This window comes from Rana temporaria, chromosome 1, assembly GCF_905171775.1.
Source record: "Rana temporaria chromosome 1, aRanTem1.1, whole genome shotgun sequence".
Taxonomy (NCBI): Eukaryota; Metazoa; Chordata; class Amphibia; order Anura; family Ranidae; genus Rana; species Rana temporaria.
Window position 1 is genome coordinate 393,204,879 of NC_053489.1, and position 18,926 is coordinate 393,223,804.

Below are 18,926 nucleotides of genomic sequence, written 5' to 3' on the forward strand. Positions count from 1 at the left end.
TACGTGGAAGGCCTACATGTGTGAGGAGATGAAGTGGCACCCTCATACATGGTGTTTAGGATTCTGCTGTTTTTTACAGCGGGGAGTGGACCAGGCTCTCGCCTTGAGTACGGTTAAGAGTCAGATTTCGGCTCTGGCCGTTTAAGTTCAGCGACCCTTGGCGGCGCACTCCTTGGTGCGTATGTCTGTACAGGGGGTCCGACATGTGGCTCCTCCAGTGCGCCCTCCACTACCCCCATGGGACTTGAATTTAGTCCTTTCGGTGCTTCAGGATAATCCCTTTGAGGACATCCAAGAGATCCCTTTGTTGACTCTGACACAAAAGGTGTTTTTTTTCTGGTAGCGAATACCTCGATCAGACGGGTGTCTGAACTGGCGGCCTTGTCCTGCAAGACTCCCTATTTGGTCATCCATGAGGATAAGGTGGTGCTGCGGTCGCAGCCGTCTTTTCTCCCGAAGGTTGTTTTGGCTTTCCACATTTATGAGGACATTGTTCTTCCATCCTTATGTCCTCAGCTGAAACACCAGAAGGAGGCCACTTTACATTCCCTGGATGTGGTTCGAGCCTTACGTATGTACTTATCTGCTACGGCTTCGTTCCGAAAGTCGGACTCACTGTTCGTGTCGGTGGCTGGTCCCAGAAAAGGTCTGGCAGTCTCGTCGGCCACCATTTCTAGGTGGATCCGACAGGTTGTGCTTCGGGCCTATGCCCTGAAGGGGCGGGCGCCTCCCTTTCGGGTTACGGCGCATTCGACCAGGGCGATCGGTTCCTCTTGGGCTTTCCGGCATCAAGCCTCTTGTGTTACACGTGTGTAAGGCAGCGACCTGGTCGTCGGTCCACGCTTTTTCAAAATTTTACAAGGTGGATGTGAGTGCATCTTCCGATGCCTCCTTCGGCCGCAAGGTGTTACAGGCGGCAGTTTAAAGTTGGAGTTCCTCAGTTGAGTAACTCCGGTTTTGTTTGGGGTGTAGCTTGGTTTGCGGTGTTGTTTTCCCACCCCTCAAATTTTTTTGACGTTGCTTGGGGACGTCCCTAAGGTCAAAGGCTGCTGTGTCCGTCCATGAACGGAAGAGAAAATAGGATTTTTGTACTCGCCGTAAAATCAATTTCTCTGCGTTCATGGACGGACACAGCACCCACCCCTCCTTTTGTTTGTACTGCTTGTTACGGACTGGAAGCTGCTAGAGCAGGGTGTGGGTTACACCCGGGGAACCACGCCCCCTGGGAGGAGCTGCACTGAGGAAAGTGTTAACACTTAGTGCTTTGTTTCTGCCTAAACTCTCCTGAAGGAAGCGGATATAACCCAAAGGTCAAAGGCTGCTGTGTCCGTCCATGAACTCGGAGAAATGGATTTTACGGTGAGTACAAAAATCCTATTTTTTTTTTTTTTTTTTTCCCTCGAGTCTCCCTCTCCGTTGCGGCTCGTCAGTCTGCCCTCGGGTAGTGTGGGACTTGCTAGCTGCGGGGTAATTTTACCTGTCCTGCAGGACGAGAGGTTTGAGGGATTCTATTCAAATCTGTTCTCGGTCCCAAAAGATGGACCTCAAGGGCCTAAAATGCCTTTGTGAATGATGGGTAGTTCCGCATGGAATCCATTCGTTAGGTGGTAGCTGCTCTCCATTTTGACGTCAGTCCTGGTTCCGACTCAGTGTTTTGGAGTACCTAGGGTTGATCCGGACTCCTCATGGCAAAGGTTTTTCTTCCCCTGGAGAAATTGCAGACTACACTGCAGACTTCAGTCTACACTGAAGGGTTGGCATCACGTAATCGGTCATCTCTCCGTTTTGCATGCGAGTCCTGGGCCTGTTGGTAGCCTCCTTCGAGGCGGTACCGTATGCACACTCATGTTTTCCAGTGGGACATACTGTCCAAGTGGTACAAATCTCTTTTGTCTCTGGATCATCAGATCTGGTGAGCCACCTAGTCAGTCTCTCTGAATTGGTGGCTGAGGTCCCCGACTCTTTGGTCTGGGAAGTCGTTTCTTCCCGTCCAGTGGACGGTGATTACGACGGACGCCAGCCTCACGGGTTGAGGGGGGCACCTGGCGGGTCCAGTCGACCCAGGGTCACTGGACTCTAGTGGACTCCTGTCTACTGATCAATGTCCTAGTACTTTGGGTGATCTGGCTATGCCTCTCCTTGGGGTTGAGGAGGTTGAAGGGTCGCCCAATCTGGATTCAGCGGACTACCGGAGTCGCCAGATGCTGGACCAGGGCGACTGGTCTCTGTACTTGGAGGTGTTTCAGCTCCCTTGCTGGAGGTGAGTTTCCCAGGGCATGGATCTCCTGGCCGCTCGTCTCGACCACAAGGTGTCGGAGTTCATGGCCAAGTCTAGTGATCCCTGTATGGACGCGTTGGTGGCCCTGTGGGGTCTGTATCGTCTACTTTATGCCTTTCCTCCATTGTAGTTGCTTCCTTGGCTGCTCCACAGGGTGGAGGTCGAGGGGTTCCAGAGAATTCTTATCGCTCCAGATTGGCCTCGGCGTGCCGATCTGGGGTGCCTGGTGGCGGATGTACCCTGTCGGTTGCCAGGGCGGGAGGACCTTCTGTCTCAAGGTTCCATACTTCCTCCTGTGGTACAGTCGTTGGCTTGCACGACATGGCTATTGGAAGCCAGGTTTTAAGAGACCGGGGTCTGTCCGACTCGGTCACCTCACCCATGCTGAAAGCAAGGTTGTCTCCTTCCAGGAGGATTTACCATCACACCAGAAAGGCCTACGTCTCTTTGTGCGAAGAGATGGGGTGACCTCCACAGAAGTTCTTGGTGTCCAGGGTCCTGCTGTTTTTACAGCTTGGAATGGATCTAAAAATTGCCTTCGCACCGTTTGGGGGCAGATTTCAGCCTTGGCTGTGTTTTTCAGTGGCCTTTTGTGGCCCATTCCCTGGTGGGTACCTTTTTGTGCTGGGGGTTTGTCATATACTTCCCCCCTCTTGGTTCACCTCTTCCCCCATGAGTTTGGACTCTGGTGCTCTCGGTTCTTCAGGAACCTTCCTTTTTGGAAACAGAGAGATTCTTCTCTTGGCACTATCTCGGAAGGTGGCATTTTTAGTGGCCATTACTCTTACTATTACTGTTAGACGTGTTTCTGAGTTGGCGGTCTTGCCTTGCAAGTCGCCATGCTTGATCCTCCATTAGGGTGGTGGTGCTTCCGAAGGTGGTTTCGGCCTTTCGCCTGAATGAGGACTTTGTTCTTCCATCCTTTTGTCCTCGGCCGGCGCATTCTAAGGAGGTTGCGTTTCCTACTTTAGACGTGGTACGCGCTTTGCGGGTGTACCTGCCTGCTACGGCTCAGTTTCGGAGATCTGATGCTTTTTTTGGTGTCTGGTCCACAAAAGGGCCTGGCGGTCTCATCGACCACCGTTTTTTGGTGGATTAGGCAGGCTGTCATACAGACCTATGCTCTTAGGGGGCGGGCGCCCGCCCCTTTTCCGGTCACGGCACTTTCGACCAGGGCAATTGGTGCTTCCTGGGTTTTCCGACATTATGCGTCTGTCTCACAGGTGTGCAGGGCGGCAACTTGGTCGTCCGTTCACACTTTTTCCAGATTTTACATGGTTGCGGTGAGTGCATCTTCTGATGCTTCTTTAGGCCTCTAGGTATTGTAGGCGGCTGTTTACTGTTGCACGTCCTCTGTTGAGGAGCTCTGCTTGTTTTGGGGTGAAGTTAAAATTGTTTTACTGATACTGTTCCCACCCCTCGTTTTTGACACTGCTTGGTGACGTCCCACTTGTCAAGATTTAAGGAGCTGTGCCCGTCCATGGACAATAAGAGAAAATAGGATTTTTTGTACTCACCGTTCAATCCTTTTCTCAAACGTCCATGGACGGACATAGCACCCACCCCTCCTTTTTTAGGTTTGTATTTCTTGTTACGAACTGAGGCTGCATACTGCAGGGAGGAGGGTTATGTCTGGAGGGACCGCCCCCTGGGCAGGGCTGTTCAACTCTGTTAGATAATTAAATACATGTTACTTTAACATGTTTCTGCCTAGTCCTCTCCTGTGAACAGGAACATAACCCACTTGTCAAGATTTAAGGAGCTGTGTCCATCCATGGATGTCGGAGAAAAGGGTTTTACGGTTTTACAGTGAATACAAAAAAATCCTATTTTTTGTGTGTCTGTGTATAATAAATTAAAAAAATATATACGCTGGATTTTGCCCAGGAGAGCCATTCTGCCGCAGTATATCTGCGTGTATCCTCATTGCCCTGCACACACCCACATATGGAAATGTGCGCCCAGGGTGCACACGCGTATAAACCACATAAGCAAAACATATGAGGTACCACTGCATACATTGGAGTGAGAGCAATAATTATAGCATCAGAGTTCATGGTTAACTCTAAACTGATGAGTGGTAAAGTCTGTTTAACCACTTAAGCCCCGGACCATATTGCTGCCTAAAGACCCAAGGGGTTTTTACAGTTCGGGACTGTGTCGCTTTAACAGACAATTGCGCGGTCGTGCGACGTGGCTCCCAAACAAAATTGGCGTCCTTTTTTCCCCACAAATAGAGCTTTCTTTTGGTGGTATTTGATCACCTCTGCGGTTTTTATTTTTTGCGCTATAAACAAAAATAGAGCGACAATTTTGAAAAAAATTCAATATTTTTTACTTTTTGCTGTAATAAATATCCCCCAAAAACATATATAAAAACATTTTTTTTCCTCAGTTTAGGCCGATACGTATTCTTCTACCTATTTTTAGTAAAAAAAAATCGCAATAAGCGTTTATCGATTGGTTTGCGCAAAATTTATAGCGTTTACAAAATAGGGGATAGTTTTATTGCATTTTTATTTTTTTTTACTACTAATGGCGGCGATCAGCGATTTTTTTCGTGACTGCGACATTATGGCGGACACTTCGGACAATTTTGACACATTTTTGGGACCATTGTCATTTTCACAGCAAAAAATGCATTTAAATTGCATTCTTTATTGTGAAAATGACAGTTGCAGTTTGGGAGTTAACCACAGGGGGCGCTGTAGGAGTTAGGGTGCACCTAGTATGTGTTTACAACTGTTGGGGGGTGTGGCTGTAGGAATGACGTCATCGATCGTGTCTTCCCTATAAAGGGAATGACGCGATCGATGCGCCGACACAGTGAAGCACGGGGAAGCCGTGTTTACACACGGCTCTCCCCGTTCTTCAGCTCCGGGGAGCGATCGCGACGGAGCGGCTATAAACAAATAGCCGCGCCGTGGTCCCGGATCGCTCCCCGAGCGGACCCGACCTCCGCATGTAGCGGGGGGGGTCCCGATCGGACCCCCCACCCGCTAATAGGCGAGGACGTACCTGTACGCCCATGTGCCTGTACGTGCCATATTGTGGACGTATATGTACATGCGGGGGTCGGGAACTGGTTAAAGCATTGCCTATGGAGATTTGTGGATACAATTGTTTTTTGCGATATCTGGGGCATATGCAATTTTTTAACTTGTTTACTCTTGAATTCATTTATATTTTACCAAAGAATTGGGTATTTATATTTGTGTTTGTGTACACTAAAATTTTTATATTTTACTGTAAATACAGAATGATGTTTGATAAACGGTTGCAGAAATATCATGCAACATAAATTGCAACTGCTATCTTGTTCTGCAAGGTCTCATGGTTTTAGAAAATAATGTTTTGCGGGTTTTTACGTAATTTTATAGCCACAATTGGAGATTTTGTGTGCAAAAAAAAAAAAAAAACTTTCTAGAGCAAAAGTGGTTAAAATGCAATACAATGAGACACAGGTATGACCTTAAAGGAACACTAAAGGTTCATTTTTTATTAGATCAATTGATTGCTGTAAGCAAGAGCATTTAAATATCACTTTCCTCGTTTTTCCTTTTGACCTCCAAAATACAGTAATCCAGGTTTGAAAATGCCATTTCCTGTCTCTCCTCTTCTTGCTTTCCACCAGCATCTGAGCCGTTTTGCATGGTGGAAAGCAGAATGTGCTCACCCCCTCCCTATGACTACAGCCCTGCGTGAAGATGCTCTCTTATCCCTTACAGGCATTGAGGCTAAGCCTAATGGGAACTGTAGTTCCCATTAGGCCGTGATGTAGCAAGAATGAATGCGCACCGCAAACCAGGAAGTCAGTGAGAATAACGATTCAGGAGTGCTGGAGGTGAATAAAACAGCTCGATTTCAACAGGCTATAACTAGTTATAATGCAAAACATTACTTTTTACTTTATCAGCTACTGTCAGACTTTAATTTAAGAGGAAAATATTTTTGTCTTTACAACCCCTTTAATAAAAATAATATCTTGCTGGCAACACTTTTTTCCTATTCATGTGCCTTTGTCCTCTTCTTGCCAACTTAAATTTTAAACAAGGCTGACTAATTTATATTAAAAATATTCTAAAGAACTGACAACATGGGTGGCTGACAAATCTTATTTGAAGTCTACAGATCTGCTAGTTATATTTTTTAAAGCAGATTTGTTATCCGTCACTGCACTCCCTGAACTGAAACAAATTAGACGGTGGTTCAATGTTTACAAGTATCGCTGACTGCCAGCTTGTTCCAGGTTAGTGAATTACTAGGTATTGAATCAAGGGTTGGGATGACAACCCAGCATTCTGTGCCACATTGTCAGTATCTGCTCCTCAAATTTCTATCCTTCACTCCGTTTTGTAAAACTAGAATGCAACCATCAAGTTTGGTCATTTCTGTCTAGTCGTGTCTGATGTTTTTTCACACACATATTTTTGCTTCACAATAGATTTCCTGTCTGGAACACTAAGAAATAAATATTTGCAATCGTGGTTCTATTGTAAAGTGTCATTTGATATTTTTATTTTTTTTATTGAAAAATAACATTGTTTATCAAACCTACTTTTGCGTATCAAGGAATATTAATTCAGCTGTCACGTTTTTCTCCTTAGAATGTCTGGAATGATTTCTAGCCCTGGCAACCCTATGGCAAGTGCAGCTGCAACTGGAAACCCTCCTCCAACAGATCTAGCAAGTCTTATACAAGCGTATGTACTATTTGATTTTTATTAACTTTTTTACTTTTATATTTGTTTTAATAAAAGAGCAGAATGAGTAAACAACTCTCCTAAGTTGAGGAAGGCCTAATATAGGTCTCAAAGATCCTTTCTCGTTGGCATCCCACAGTGGAGGCCGAAAACTGCATTTTCTCAAGGCTCAACAAGAGATTTTTACATAATTATGCTACCAAAGTATTGGACAAAATTGTAGGCCAAGACAGGATAACCCTTCCTACTATCGGCATGCCATTTTTTTTATTTTTATTTACAATGTCCTAGGAGGATAAATGTATTTTTCATGTAAAAGACTAACATATTTTTGCTAGCACCATTTTTTTCCTATACTGAAATTTTTGTTTTTCCTAAATCAAGATTTTTCCAGGTACAGGGCCTCTGGCATTGCCCCAGAGCTTGCCTTGTCTCCTAAAGAGTAAGTGTAGTCGTCAGGCTTAACATCAGGTGCTACCCCAAGTTGTGTGTACAATGCCCCTATTTCTTTCATTTAGCACCACAGTAGGGGTTAACACTGTCAGACCAAGGCCCCGTTCTTGCCTGAGCAATTTTCTGCTTGAGCCTTGTAGCTCTAAAACATTCAACAAGCCAAATTTATTTCAATGGCCCCTGTGTAATATATATATATATATATATATATATATATATATATATATATATATATATATATATATATATATATATATATATATATATATATATACATACACATACACATACACATACACATACACATACACATACACATACACATACATACATTCTGCTGCCTGAAGCAAAAATGCCTGTCACTCAAAGTACATGAGCTTCTTTTTTGGCAGATTACAAGCGTTTTTGACCCTCTAGGCTTCAATGGAAACACCTGACTTGAGTGTCTTACAAGCATTTTGTAGCTTGTTTTCTAATCAAACAGCAGCTCTCCACCCCTAATTTCCTCTCCCTCGCCTCCACCTAGTGTATTCTATTGGCTAAACACAACCACCTGTAGCTTTAAAATGCTTTTAATACGGTTCTAAAACTCTTTTAAAAAGCCTAACCGCTGCTGTCATCTGCTCTGTGAAGTGTGGAGTGCCTGCATTCCAGGCTGAACTTCCTGCCATACACCGCTGAGGAAGCATCACCCCGCTGTTCCAGCTTGAAAGGAGCTGCAAGAAATTTGCATTTCCTGCATACAATGCTGCGGTTACTTCCAGCCATCTGATCCTCCTAAGTTAACAGCTGTCTGATTTATGTGAATACCTGAGACCTTGCCTCTTATGCTAAACCTTACCTCTTATGCTAAACCTTACGTTGGCTTCCTGTCTTGCAATCGCAAGTCTTGAGGGAGGAGGGGGAGCTGTACCAGGAGCCGTCGGCTTACACTGTACTAACTGCTCCAGAGTTGCTTGCAGCACTACTACGAAAGTGGACAACATTTGAAACCTGAAATACTCTTAGACCAATATCACACTTTTTTTTCCCCCAACTTCTCTGCCTGGTTACCCTACTTTCTCTCCTCTGAAATACCCGCTATCATTCTTGGTGACTTTAACATCCCTGATAATGTTACATCTCAACTTAAACTCCTCTTTTGACCCAACACAATGGACACACACTTCCACTCACTGCTATGGTAACACCCTTGACCTTGTATTCGCTCATCTCTGCATTCCTGGTAACCTCACCAACACCCCCTTTCCACAGTCTGATCACAAGCTCACCAGTTTCAGAGTGTTCTTGTCGCTCCCTCTCTACTGGCACCTTCCCCTCCCCTCTAAAGCATGCACAGATCACCCCACCCCATACAGCCACTATTGGACCTCAGCAACCTGCACAACCTCCTTTTTAAACTTTAATGGCACGTATACACGATCGAAAATTCTGACAAGAGAAGTCCAATGTGAGCTTTTGGTCGGAAAATTCCAACTGTGTAGGCTCCAACTGAATTTTTCTGTCGCTTTCCGCCAAGAAAAATTTGAGAGCTGGTTCTCAAATTTTCCAACGGGAAAGGTTCTTGTCGAAAATTCCGATCGTCTGTATGCAATTCTGACGGAGAAAAATGCTACGTATGCTCGGAAGCATTAAACTTAATTTTTCTCGGCTCGTCGTAGTGTTGTACATCACCGCGTTCTTGACGGTCGGAATTTGGTCTGACCGTGTGTATGCAACACAAGTTTGAGCCACAATTTTCCGATCTGTGTACATGGCATTGGAACACTTGGTTTACAATTTGTCTGAGCTCCTGCCTCACTGCAAACGACCTTCTTGACACCTTTACAGTCTTTACAGAAACTGTCCTACTAAAACTCACTGTTTTACTAACTGCTAAAACCAATGGCCACAACTCCATACTCTTACTACTAGACCTTTCTGTGGCCTTCGATGCTGTTGACCACCTGCTCCTCAAACTCCACTCCCTTGGCTTGCAAGATTCTGCTCTTTCCTGCTTCTCCTCCCGTCTGTCACAGCATTCCTTTGCTGTTACACTCCACTTCCTCTTTCTGATGGGGCCCTCCAAGGCTCTGTTTTTGTACCCCTTCTATTCTCTATACCTCATCATCTTAATCACTTGATAACCCAAATCTCGTTCTCTACTTCTCCCCTTGCTCTTTCAGTCTCCTCTTTACTAACTTTCTAACTTAAATATGAACATGGATGTTGCAACTCTTCCTCAAACTAGATCTTTCTGAATGGGAAAAAGTGAAATTCAGCGCCAAACAATAAAACAATAAAACAATAAATAAATAAATAAATACATTTAAATAAAATAAACTACTTAATACAAAAGCTGCACCTCATAAACAATACTGATTGTAATGAATAGAAGATATAGGTAGAGGGCGCTAGACCACTCACTGATATAATTGATTAATATTAAGTGAAGTGATCCTGTAAAAAAATATATAGCACTATATATAAATGCAAAATATAAAACTAAATAATCCAATTGATTAACAAAACATCATAAGTGTCTCTGTGTCATAAGTCCATGACATCAAGTCCCAATATTGTGTTAAACAGTGTGTCACACATAGGTAAAACAATTCTTCTTAGTTGGTTTTATCTTGCTTTAAGTGAGAAAAGGAAAATGCCACCACCACATTCCAGTCTTCTTTAACACCCAATAACTGTGCTGATGGTAAAATTTATTTATAAAAGCATGGTAGAAAAAACAAACAGCCGAATTGGCCTCTTACTTTATAAGAGGCCAATTCGGCTGTTTGTTTTTTCTACCATGCTTTATAAATACATTTTTACCATATCAGTATTACACTATTGGCATCTCCATTGCCCTTTTTTTGCATATCCTAACTGGAATCCCTGGTGATGAGGCTAAGATCTTTTTTCCTGTCCGACTTGTATGCAGGCACAATCCTGCATAGGCTCATTTGACTAACTTTTTAAGTAAAGTAGTCCATTCTTTCCGGTAAGCGCATCCTTTTGCATCAGCACAGTTATTGGGTGTTAAAGAAGACTGGAATGTGGTGGTGGCATTTTCCTTTTCTCACTTAAAGCAAGATAAAACCAACTAAGAAGAATTGTTTTACTTATGTGTGACACACTGTTTAACACAATATTGGGACTTGATGTCATGGACTTATGACACAAAGACACTTATGATGTTTTGTTAATCAATTGGATTATTTAGTTTTATATTTTGCATTTATATATAGTGCTATATATTTTTTACAGGATCACTTCACTTAATATTAATCAATTATATCACTGAAGTGGTCTAGCGCCCTCTACCTATATCTTCTAGATCTTTCTGAAGCCAAACTTGTACTATTCTCCCAGCGCTTGTGCCGTCCTCCCTGATTTTTTCATAAAGGTCAATAATGCAGCTATCAGTCCCTACCCTCATGCTAGGGTACTAGGTGTAATCTTAGACTCTGAACCTGTCCTTTTGACCCAAAAGCCAAAATTCACCCATTTTTTAAAAAAAAAACACTATTCACTCCCCTGTTATCTCTCGCCTTGACTATTGCAAAGCCCTTCTCATAGACCTACCTCTCTGTAGGCTATCCCCTCTTCTGTCTATCATGAATGCTGCTTCCAGAGTCCTTAATCTTGCCAACCGTTCAGTGTCTGCCATCCCTTCTGCCAATCCCTCCACAGGCTTCCAATTACCCAGCAAATTCAATTAAAAATACTAATAAGATACAAAGCAATTCACTACTCTGACATAAGCAAAACTCTCCCATCCTCTTGTACTCTACCTCAATCTGTCCAGTTATCTCCTACTCGGCATGGTAAGAGTGGCAAGGTGGTAATGGTAAGCATGGTCCTACCACACACATCAGTGGCCGCCTCTGCTCCTCCTGGGTGCTCTTTAATGTGGCATGTGTGTACAGCATCATGACATCACCATGTCACCGACACATCTCTCCCTGTGCACTGGTGTTCTAGAGGATGGCTGAAGCAGGGAATGCACAGGAAGCCTCAGCTCCTCCATCTCGACCAGAGAGTTGACCATTTCCCTACCCTAAAGTTGCATATATTGGAAACCATGGCGGGCAGTAAGTGCTGGACTTCTGGGGTTTCTAATCTAAGGGAAGCAACACAGACACTTGAAAATTTGCTTTATTACTTGTGAGTAGTGATGAACTTGGGTTCGGTCCATGCTTGGGTTCACCGAGCCAAGAAGTAAGCCGTCATTCCTGGACCAATTAGCCGCAGTTGATTCTTCCCTGCAGCTGCTCATACACTAATGGGTAAGCTGCTCATGATAACATTGACCCAATGTGGCCATACGATTATATTTAGGTCAATTATATCAAAAGCATTGCGATCCCTTTTTGTGTACAGGTGATACTCAATAAATTAGAATATCATGCAAAAGTTCATTTATTTCACTAATGCAACTTAAAAGGTGAAACCTAATATATTAGATAGACTCATTACATGCAAAGCAAGATGGTTCAAGCCGTGATTTGTCATAATTGTGATTATGGCTTACAGCTCATGAAAACCCCAAATCCACAATCTCAGAAAATTTGAATATTGTGAAACGGTGCATTATTCTAGGCTCAGTGTCCCACTCTAATCGGCTAATTTAGCCATAACACCTGCAAAGGGTTCCTGAGCCTTTAAATGTTCTCACTGGTTCAGTAGGAATCACCATCATGGGAAAGACTGCTGACCTGACAGTTGTGCAGAAAACCATCATTGACACCCTCCATAAGGAGGGGAAGCTTTAAAAGGTAATTGCAAATGAAGTTTGATGTTGCCAAAGTGCTGTATCAAAGCACATTAATAGAAAGTCATGTGGAAGGGAAAAGTGTGGAAGAAAAATGTGCACAAGCAGCAGGGATGACCGCAGCCTGGAGAGGATTGTCAGGAAAAGGCCATTCAAAAGTGTTTGGACTTTCACAAGGAGTGGACTGAGGCTGGAGTCGGTGTATTTAGAGCCACCACACACAGACAGATCCTGGGCATGGGCCTCAAATGTCGTATTCCTCTTGTCAAGCCATCCTGAACAACAAACAACGTCAGCGTCTTACCTGCACTAAAGAAAAACAGACCTGGTCTGTTGCTCAGTGGTCCAATGTCCTCTTTTCTGATGAGAGCAAAGTTTGCATCTCATTTGGAAACCAAGGACCCAGAGTATGGAGGAAGAATGGAGAGGCACACACTGCAAGATAGTTAACGTCCAGTGTGAAGTTTCCACAGTCTGTTGATTTGGACAGCCATGTCATCTGCTGGTGTTGGGCCACTGTACTTCATTAAGTCCAGGATCAACGCAGCTGTCTACCAGGAGATTTTAGAGCACTTCATGCTTCCTTCCGCAGACTAGCTCTATGGGGATGCTGACTTAATTTTCCAGCAGGACTTGGCAACTGCCCACACTGCCAAAAGCACCAAAACCTGGTTCAATGACCGTGGGATTACTGTGCTTGATTGGCCAGCAAACTCTCCTGACCTGAACCCCATAGAGAATCTATGGGGCATTGCCAAGAGAGAGATGAGACATGAGACCAAACAATGCAGAAAAGCTAAAGGCCGCTATTGAAGCATCCTGGTCTTCTATAACACCTCAACAGTGCCACAGGCTGATAGCTTCCGTGCCACGCCGCATTGAGGCAGTAATTGCTGCAAAAGGGGCCCAAACCAAGTACTGAGTACATATGCATAATTATACATTTCAGAGGTCCGATATTGTTCTGTGTACAATCCTTGTTTTATTGATTGCGTGTAATTTTCTGAGATTGTGTATTTGAGGTTTTCGTGAGCTGTAGGTCATAATCATCACAATTATGACAAAAACTATCTCATATGTTAGTTTCACCTTTTAAGTTGCATTAGTGAAATGAACTTTTGCACAATATTCAAATTTTTCAAGTTTCGCCTGCATATGTTGTTGCAGAAAAAAAAAGCACTTCCTTTTTGTATTTTGTTTGCAAAGCTGCCAACTGGTTTTCTGTTGACAACGTTCTCTAATTTCTACCAGGTGGATATTGCAGCCTCATCTGAATGCCAGCATCAGGCGTATGGTCTTTCAGATGGCTCTTTGAGCTGCAGGCAGCCTACAGGTTTCTGTTGTCTTGAGCCTGTTGTGCATTTATTTGCTGCGTTGCACACCCCTCAGTTGAACTGCTTTTGCACTTCTCGAAGGTTAAAGACATATTTGTCCCTCCCAATGTACAAGAAATAAAACAGGACTTGGAATTCATTGAGGGACACATGTCCAACTAATTTTTCTCAGTACTGTTTTTCTACAGATCTGCTCATAGCAGGTGGGTTGGCCTACATCTATTTTTTTGGTTTGCCAGCGTCAATTTTCCTGTAAGTAGCAGTACAACCCCAAAGATAACACTTCCTATGTCACTAAAATAATTTATAGTTACTGCCCATAAAATCCCCCATTGGCTAGATTTCCCTACCAATATAAAATAAGCTAATCAGCGCTGGAAAATAAATAAATAAAAAAATAAAATATGCTAGCCAGCACTAAAGAATAAATTCAAATAAAAAATCCCAAAAATAGCATAAATTGTGAAACAGTGCAGCGCAAACAAAATATAAGGCAATAACCGTAAGAATAATAATGTCACAAGTCCATAAGTGATCATAGAAAGTGAAATAAAACATATTAAAAATATTAATAATCAAGAGTCCAATCGGTGATTGTGTGAAAAAGAAATCCAGATGAATTTCATAAAACGGTGCAGATTCCAATCAAGTGACCAAAGAAAGATCCTCCACCAAGAAAAAAACAGATGGCCTCTCACCTCAATCATTCGACCCTCAAGGAGTCGTATAGCGTGGTATACAATCAAGAATCCTGAATCTGGCAGACAGCAGATCAATAGACGGCTCCGGATGTCAATCACAGGCTCAGAAAGATATCAGCAAATGTGGACATATAATAAAAAAGGGAGAGATCTAATGCTCTCAGTAGCAACAAAGGGGTGTTTATTAAAAAGCAATAAAAAAAACACTGACATGGTGTGGCACTCAGAACCGAGTGCAGGTACACAGGCAAGTAACGCTAACAAGCGTGTGCAGCATACTATAGAAGCGGTGATCGCGGGTGACGTCAGCAAATAACTCCTCCCCCTCGTACGTTACGTATCAAGGATAAACACGTCCAACAATCTGGCCACTGGCCGGACGTGAAGGACCTTGTAAATATATTGATTTAATTAATTAATATTAAAAATATTATATATGACAAAAATATAAAAAATAAAGGAAAAGGAGAGAGATTCTCCATGATGCACAAAACTGCATTTAACATGCCAATAGTGTGATCAACCTCAAAATAAAAATTGATAAAAAGGTCAGATATCCAAATATGCCACATAAACCTGAAGCATATAGGAAAAAAGACGTCAGCTGCGATCACCCCTTCATAAAATTATAAATACAACAACTTCAATATATATTAAATACATATAAGAAATACATATAAAAGTATATACGGCCAGATTGTTGGGCGTGTTTATCCTTGATTTATTGAATTGGTACTGAGCCTGGCCCTTTGTGGCTTTGTGCTCTAGCTATTATGAGCATACCATGCGGGCCGTTACTTGATTGATTTGTTTATGGTGGTTGCCATAACGATGCCCCAGCATGGTATATATGCTCAATTGCGGGACGCCTTCACTATCTCCATACCCGACGCTGATGAAGTCCCGCCCATGGGACGTAACGTACAAGGGGGAGGAGTTGCGTGCTGACGTCACCCGCGATCACCGCTTCTATCGTATGCTGCACACGCTTGTTGGCGTTACTTGCCTGTGTACCTGCACTCGGTTCTGAGTGCCACACCATGTCAGTGTATTTTTATTGCTTTTTAATAAACACCCCTTTGTTGCTACTGAGAGCATTAGATCTCTCCCTTTTTTCTTATATGTCCACATTTGCTGATATCTTTCTGAGCCTGTGATTGACATCCGGAGCGGTCTATTGATCTGCTGTCTGCCAGATTCAGGATTCTTGATTGAGGTGAGAGGCCATCTGTTTTTTCTTGGTGGAGGATCTTTCTTTGGTCACTTGATTGGAATCTGCACCGTTTTATGAAATTCATCTGGATTTCTTTTTCACACAATCACCAATTGGACTCTTGATTATTAATATTTTTTATTTCACTTTCTATGATCACTTATGGACTTGTGATATTATTATTCTTACTGTTATTGCCTTTTATTTTGTTTGCGCTGCACTGTTTCACCATTTATTAGATTTCCCTACCACCTACTCAAGAAATGAGACACAAATCCAAAGACCACAATAAAAACCTTGCAGAGATTCAAACCTTTCTCTTCTTTTAGTAAAAATGTATTATTGGTTCTGTGTCTGTCCTGATTTAGATACATTTGTCATCCTTTGTGCTGCCTTCCTATCGTCAGAATAAATGAGTGTAAATGTCCCCAGTGGAGTCACAGGCAAGCAGTAGTTCTAACCCCCTTCCCACTGCTATACAAAACTAACAAACTTTTGATTCTGAACTTTACTTTAAAGTGTAAGGTGGTTTTCCAGAAATTGATTATAGTGATTGTTTTTAAATTGTGCATTTTTTGTTTTAGAGGACAGCAGTTCGCTCAACAAATGCAACAACAAAAACCCAGAATTGATAGAACAGTTACGGGAGTCAGATAAGAAGCCGAACTCCAAGTACAAGCAATGAAGAGCAACATCAATGAGCTGCGCGTGAATATCAGAGGGAGATTGTAATTTTTTTTTTCAGGGAAGTTGGGGCAGAAAGTACCGAGTGACACACCACAGCCCGTCTTCCTCTTAGATATGTGTGGGACAGTGGGCTACTGACACACTTTTATGGGAAAAAAATGGTTTTTTAAACATTACCTCATGTTTTACTCTCCATAACCACATTTAGAAGGATCCATTACGTGTCAATTACCACAAGGGTAGCCCAAAGGACTGACCAGTATGGGCATTTTGGTTTTTCTGCTGTTGCTGAAGAATATACATATAGTATATTGGTGTTTCCCTTTTCTCCCCTGACCTTTCTTTGTGTATAATTTATACAGGTGGCCATCCCTTGGGTTAGCACCATTTACTCATCTGTGTTTATGTACTCTCAGAAATTTCAGATTCTGTTTCACAGCATCTCACTAGTTGGTACGTTGAAGTAGCCTTTTATTATTCCATGCATACTTATTGATTCTGTGACTAAAATTTAATGGTGTCGTCATGTGGGATTTTGCAATTACTTCAAGCATCTGCAAGAGCACCCCAAGAAGCTTCAAAACTTTGTGGAGATGCAGATGGTGGTTAAAAAATATATGGATCAGCTCTTGGCATTTCTAGAAAGTGTTTGGGGATTTTTACTGAATCCTGAGTTTAGGAGTTCCAGCGGTGCTTATGAAGATGTTGGAAAGTATGTGCATTTAAATTGTGGAATCGTTCAAGAATACTATTTCAGGTGAACTTTAAGATTCTTGATATGGACAATACATAATTATGGTTTTATAGAGATCACGAACAATGTTAACCTGGGCCAATTCAAATGAGTCTGCTCCCTTCAAACACTACTCGGGAAATAAGATTGTAAGCTGCAAGGGCAACTGACAACTGTCATATCCATGCCCACAGTGTTGTTATAAAATATGGCTGACTGCAACACGTGTTTTCTTTTTCGATACAATGTTTTTTAGGCACTGGTGTGTGTGGTCCCCCCCACGCCGATGCAGTTTAGAAAAAATGTCTACTTTATCAATCTTGAATGTGTTTTGCTTTTAAATATCTGAAAATTACACGTTACTTGGCACAGAATTTGTGATACTTTGGTTTTGGTATAGATGAAATACAACATGTTAAAGTGGTTACTAAACCCACAACCGTAAAATCTGTCTGTATTAGCACAATATCTTGCTTGTTATACACACTGTGGAAATTATTGGGGTTATACTTCTGTATTGTGTAAAAAGGCTCTTTAACCTATATGGACAGATCCTCCCACTCCTGCAGGGTCTCTATCAGCAAGTCAAGATAATATGTTCAGAGTAGTAAGGCTGAACATGCTCAGTTTGATCTCTATTGCTGGGGAGGCCATTTTCTTGTTGAGCTGGGCTTTTCCGATCACATGGTATTGACATCACACATTTGGGGCTTGTTTACAGATCCTAAATGATAGCCCAGTCCTTCCCTACTCCATGCCCAGTAGCTAAAAAATAACACAGTGGGTGAGGATGTCGCATCTTGATTGATGGATGATTTGCCTCCATAACAGCAGAGTACACAGGCTGTAGTTGGATATCTCCTCCTACCTGAACACTCGCACTGCAGTTTCACATGACTATGGTATGCACATCGGCCAAAAAGGTTTATAGTGCAGTATTTTAATGTAAAAAAAGATGATTTATAAGCTGCGAGGGGGGGGGGGGGGTTGAACTATTATTACTGAGTTTAGTAACCCTTTAAAACCCAGATGTAGAAAACTGGAAGAAGTGCTTTTCCTCTCTCACTTGTTTACCCTTGTCAGTGCATCACTCGATTGAAACCGAGACATAAAAAATATAATTGCAGTACCCAGTGTAGAGCTGGTGGGACTGTAGCTCTTTTACAGTTTGAAGCTTAAAGTGGATGTAAACCCGATTCATTGACATTTTGAGCTGGGCACATAAATCTGCAGTGTTTTTTTCTTATTTTTTGTCAAAGCACTAAGTCCTGTGTCTTTTTCCTTCTGCTCTGTTCTTCTGTTATCTGCATGATAATGTCTGACAACTTCTCTGTCAACTGAGATAAAACCAGGCTGAATTTGTGTTGGGAGGTTGCTAAAATTTGATTGGCAGAGAGCTGATCTATTCACAGAACAGCTCTAAGTCTCTGCCTATGTGGAGAGAGGGTGTGTGCCTTTCCTCCAATCGGCTGTATGCCCAGACATGACATCCAGTGCTTAACAGGAAGAGAAAATCTAACACAATCTGCATTTTTTTAAAGAATTCATTAAGATAAAAGCAGCAGATATGTATGTAAAACGTATGTAGGGAGATTTGTTTTAATCTGTGTATCATCTGACGCTGTTCACTTTACTGGATATATGTTAATGAAACAAAAATGGCATCGACCTAATATTGGTACTCTTAACTTGACAATACACAGCACAATCTTTTAAGGCAAGAACTGTGATAAAGCTTTCTTTAGCTCTGAATAAAGGGCTTATAATTCCCTACCACTTAAGAATAGTCCAGTCTTTGCTTTTCAAGAAATCCTGGGTGCTCTTGGATGCATGCTTCGGGGTGTTTAGCCAGCTGGAGAACCCATGTTCTGCAACAAGTTTTTTATAACACTGGGTATTACCATCTTCCTTTTTATAATCTTCATTTTATAATGGAGCAGCTTCCATGCTTCACAGTAGCTTTAGTGCTCCTTTCTTATAAAAGCTTTTGTTTTTGTTTTTTTTCCTGTGAACACAGAACAGCTGTGACTCTCCAAAAAGCTCAATCTCCTTTCATCTGTTCAAAAGACATTCT

The 18,926-nt window shown here is 42.4% G+C and overlaps 1 protein-coding gene across 1 annotated transcript in view; it reads left to right on the plus strand.

Moving 5' to 3' along the window:
• SGTA (small glutamine rich tetratricopeptide repeat co-chaperone alpha) overlaps window positions 1-17,074 on the plus strand; it is a 64,395-nt gene extending 47,321 nt beyond the window's left edge. Inside the window, 4 exon segments of the mRNA XM_040322643.1 lie at window positions 6,886-6,981; window positions 16,017-16,050; window positions 16,052-16,078; window positions 16,080-17,074. Of these exon segments, the coding sequence (XP_040178577.1) occupies window positions 6,886-6,981; window positions 16,017-16,050; window positions 16,052-16,078; window positions 16,080-16,133 (211 nt within the window). The 3' untranslated portion in view covers window positions 16,134-17,074.
• The last annotated feature ends 1,852 nt before the right edge of the window (window positions 17,075-18,926 follow it).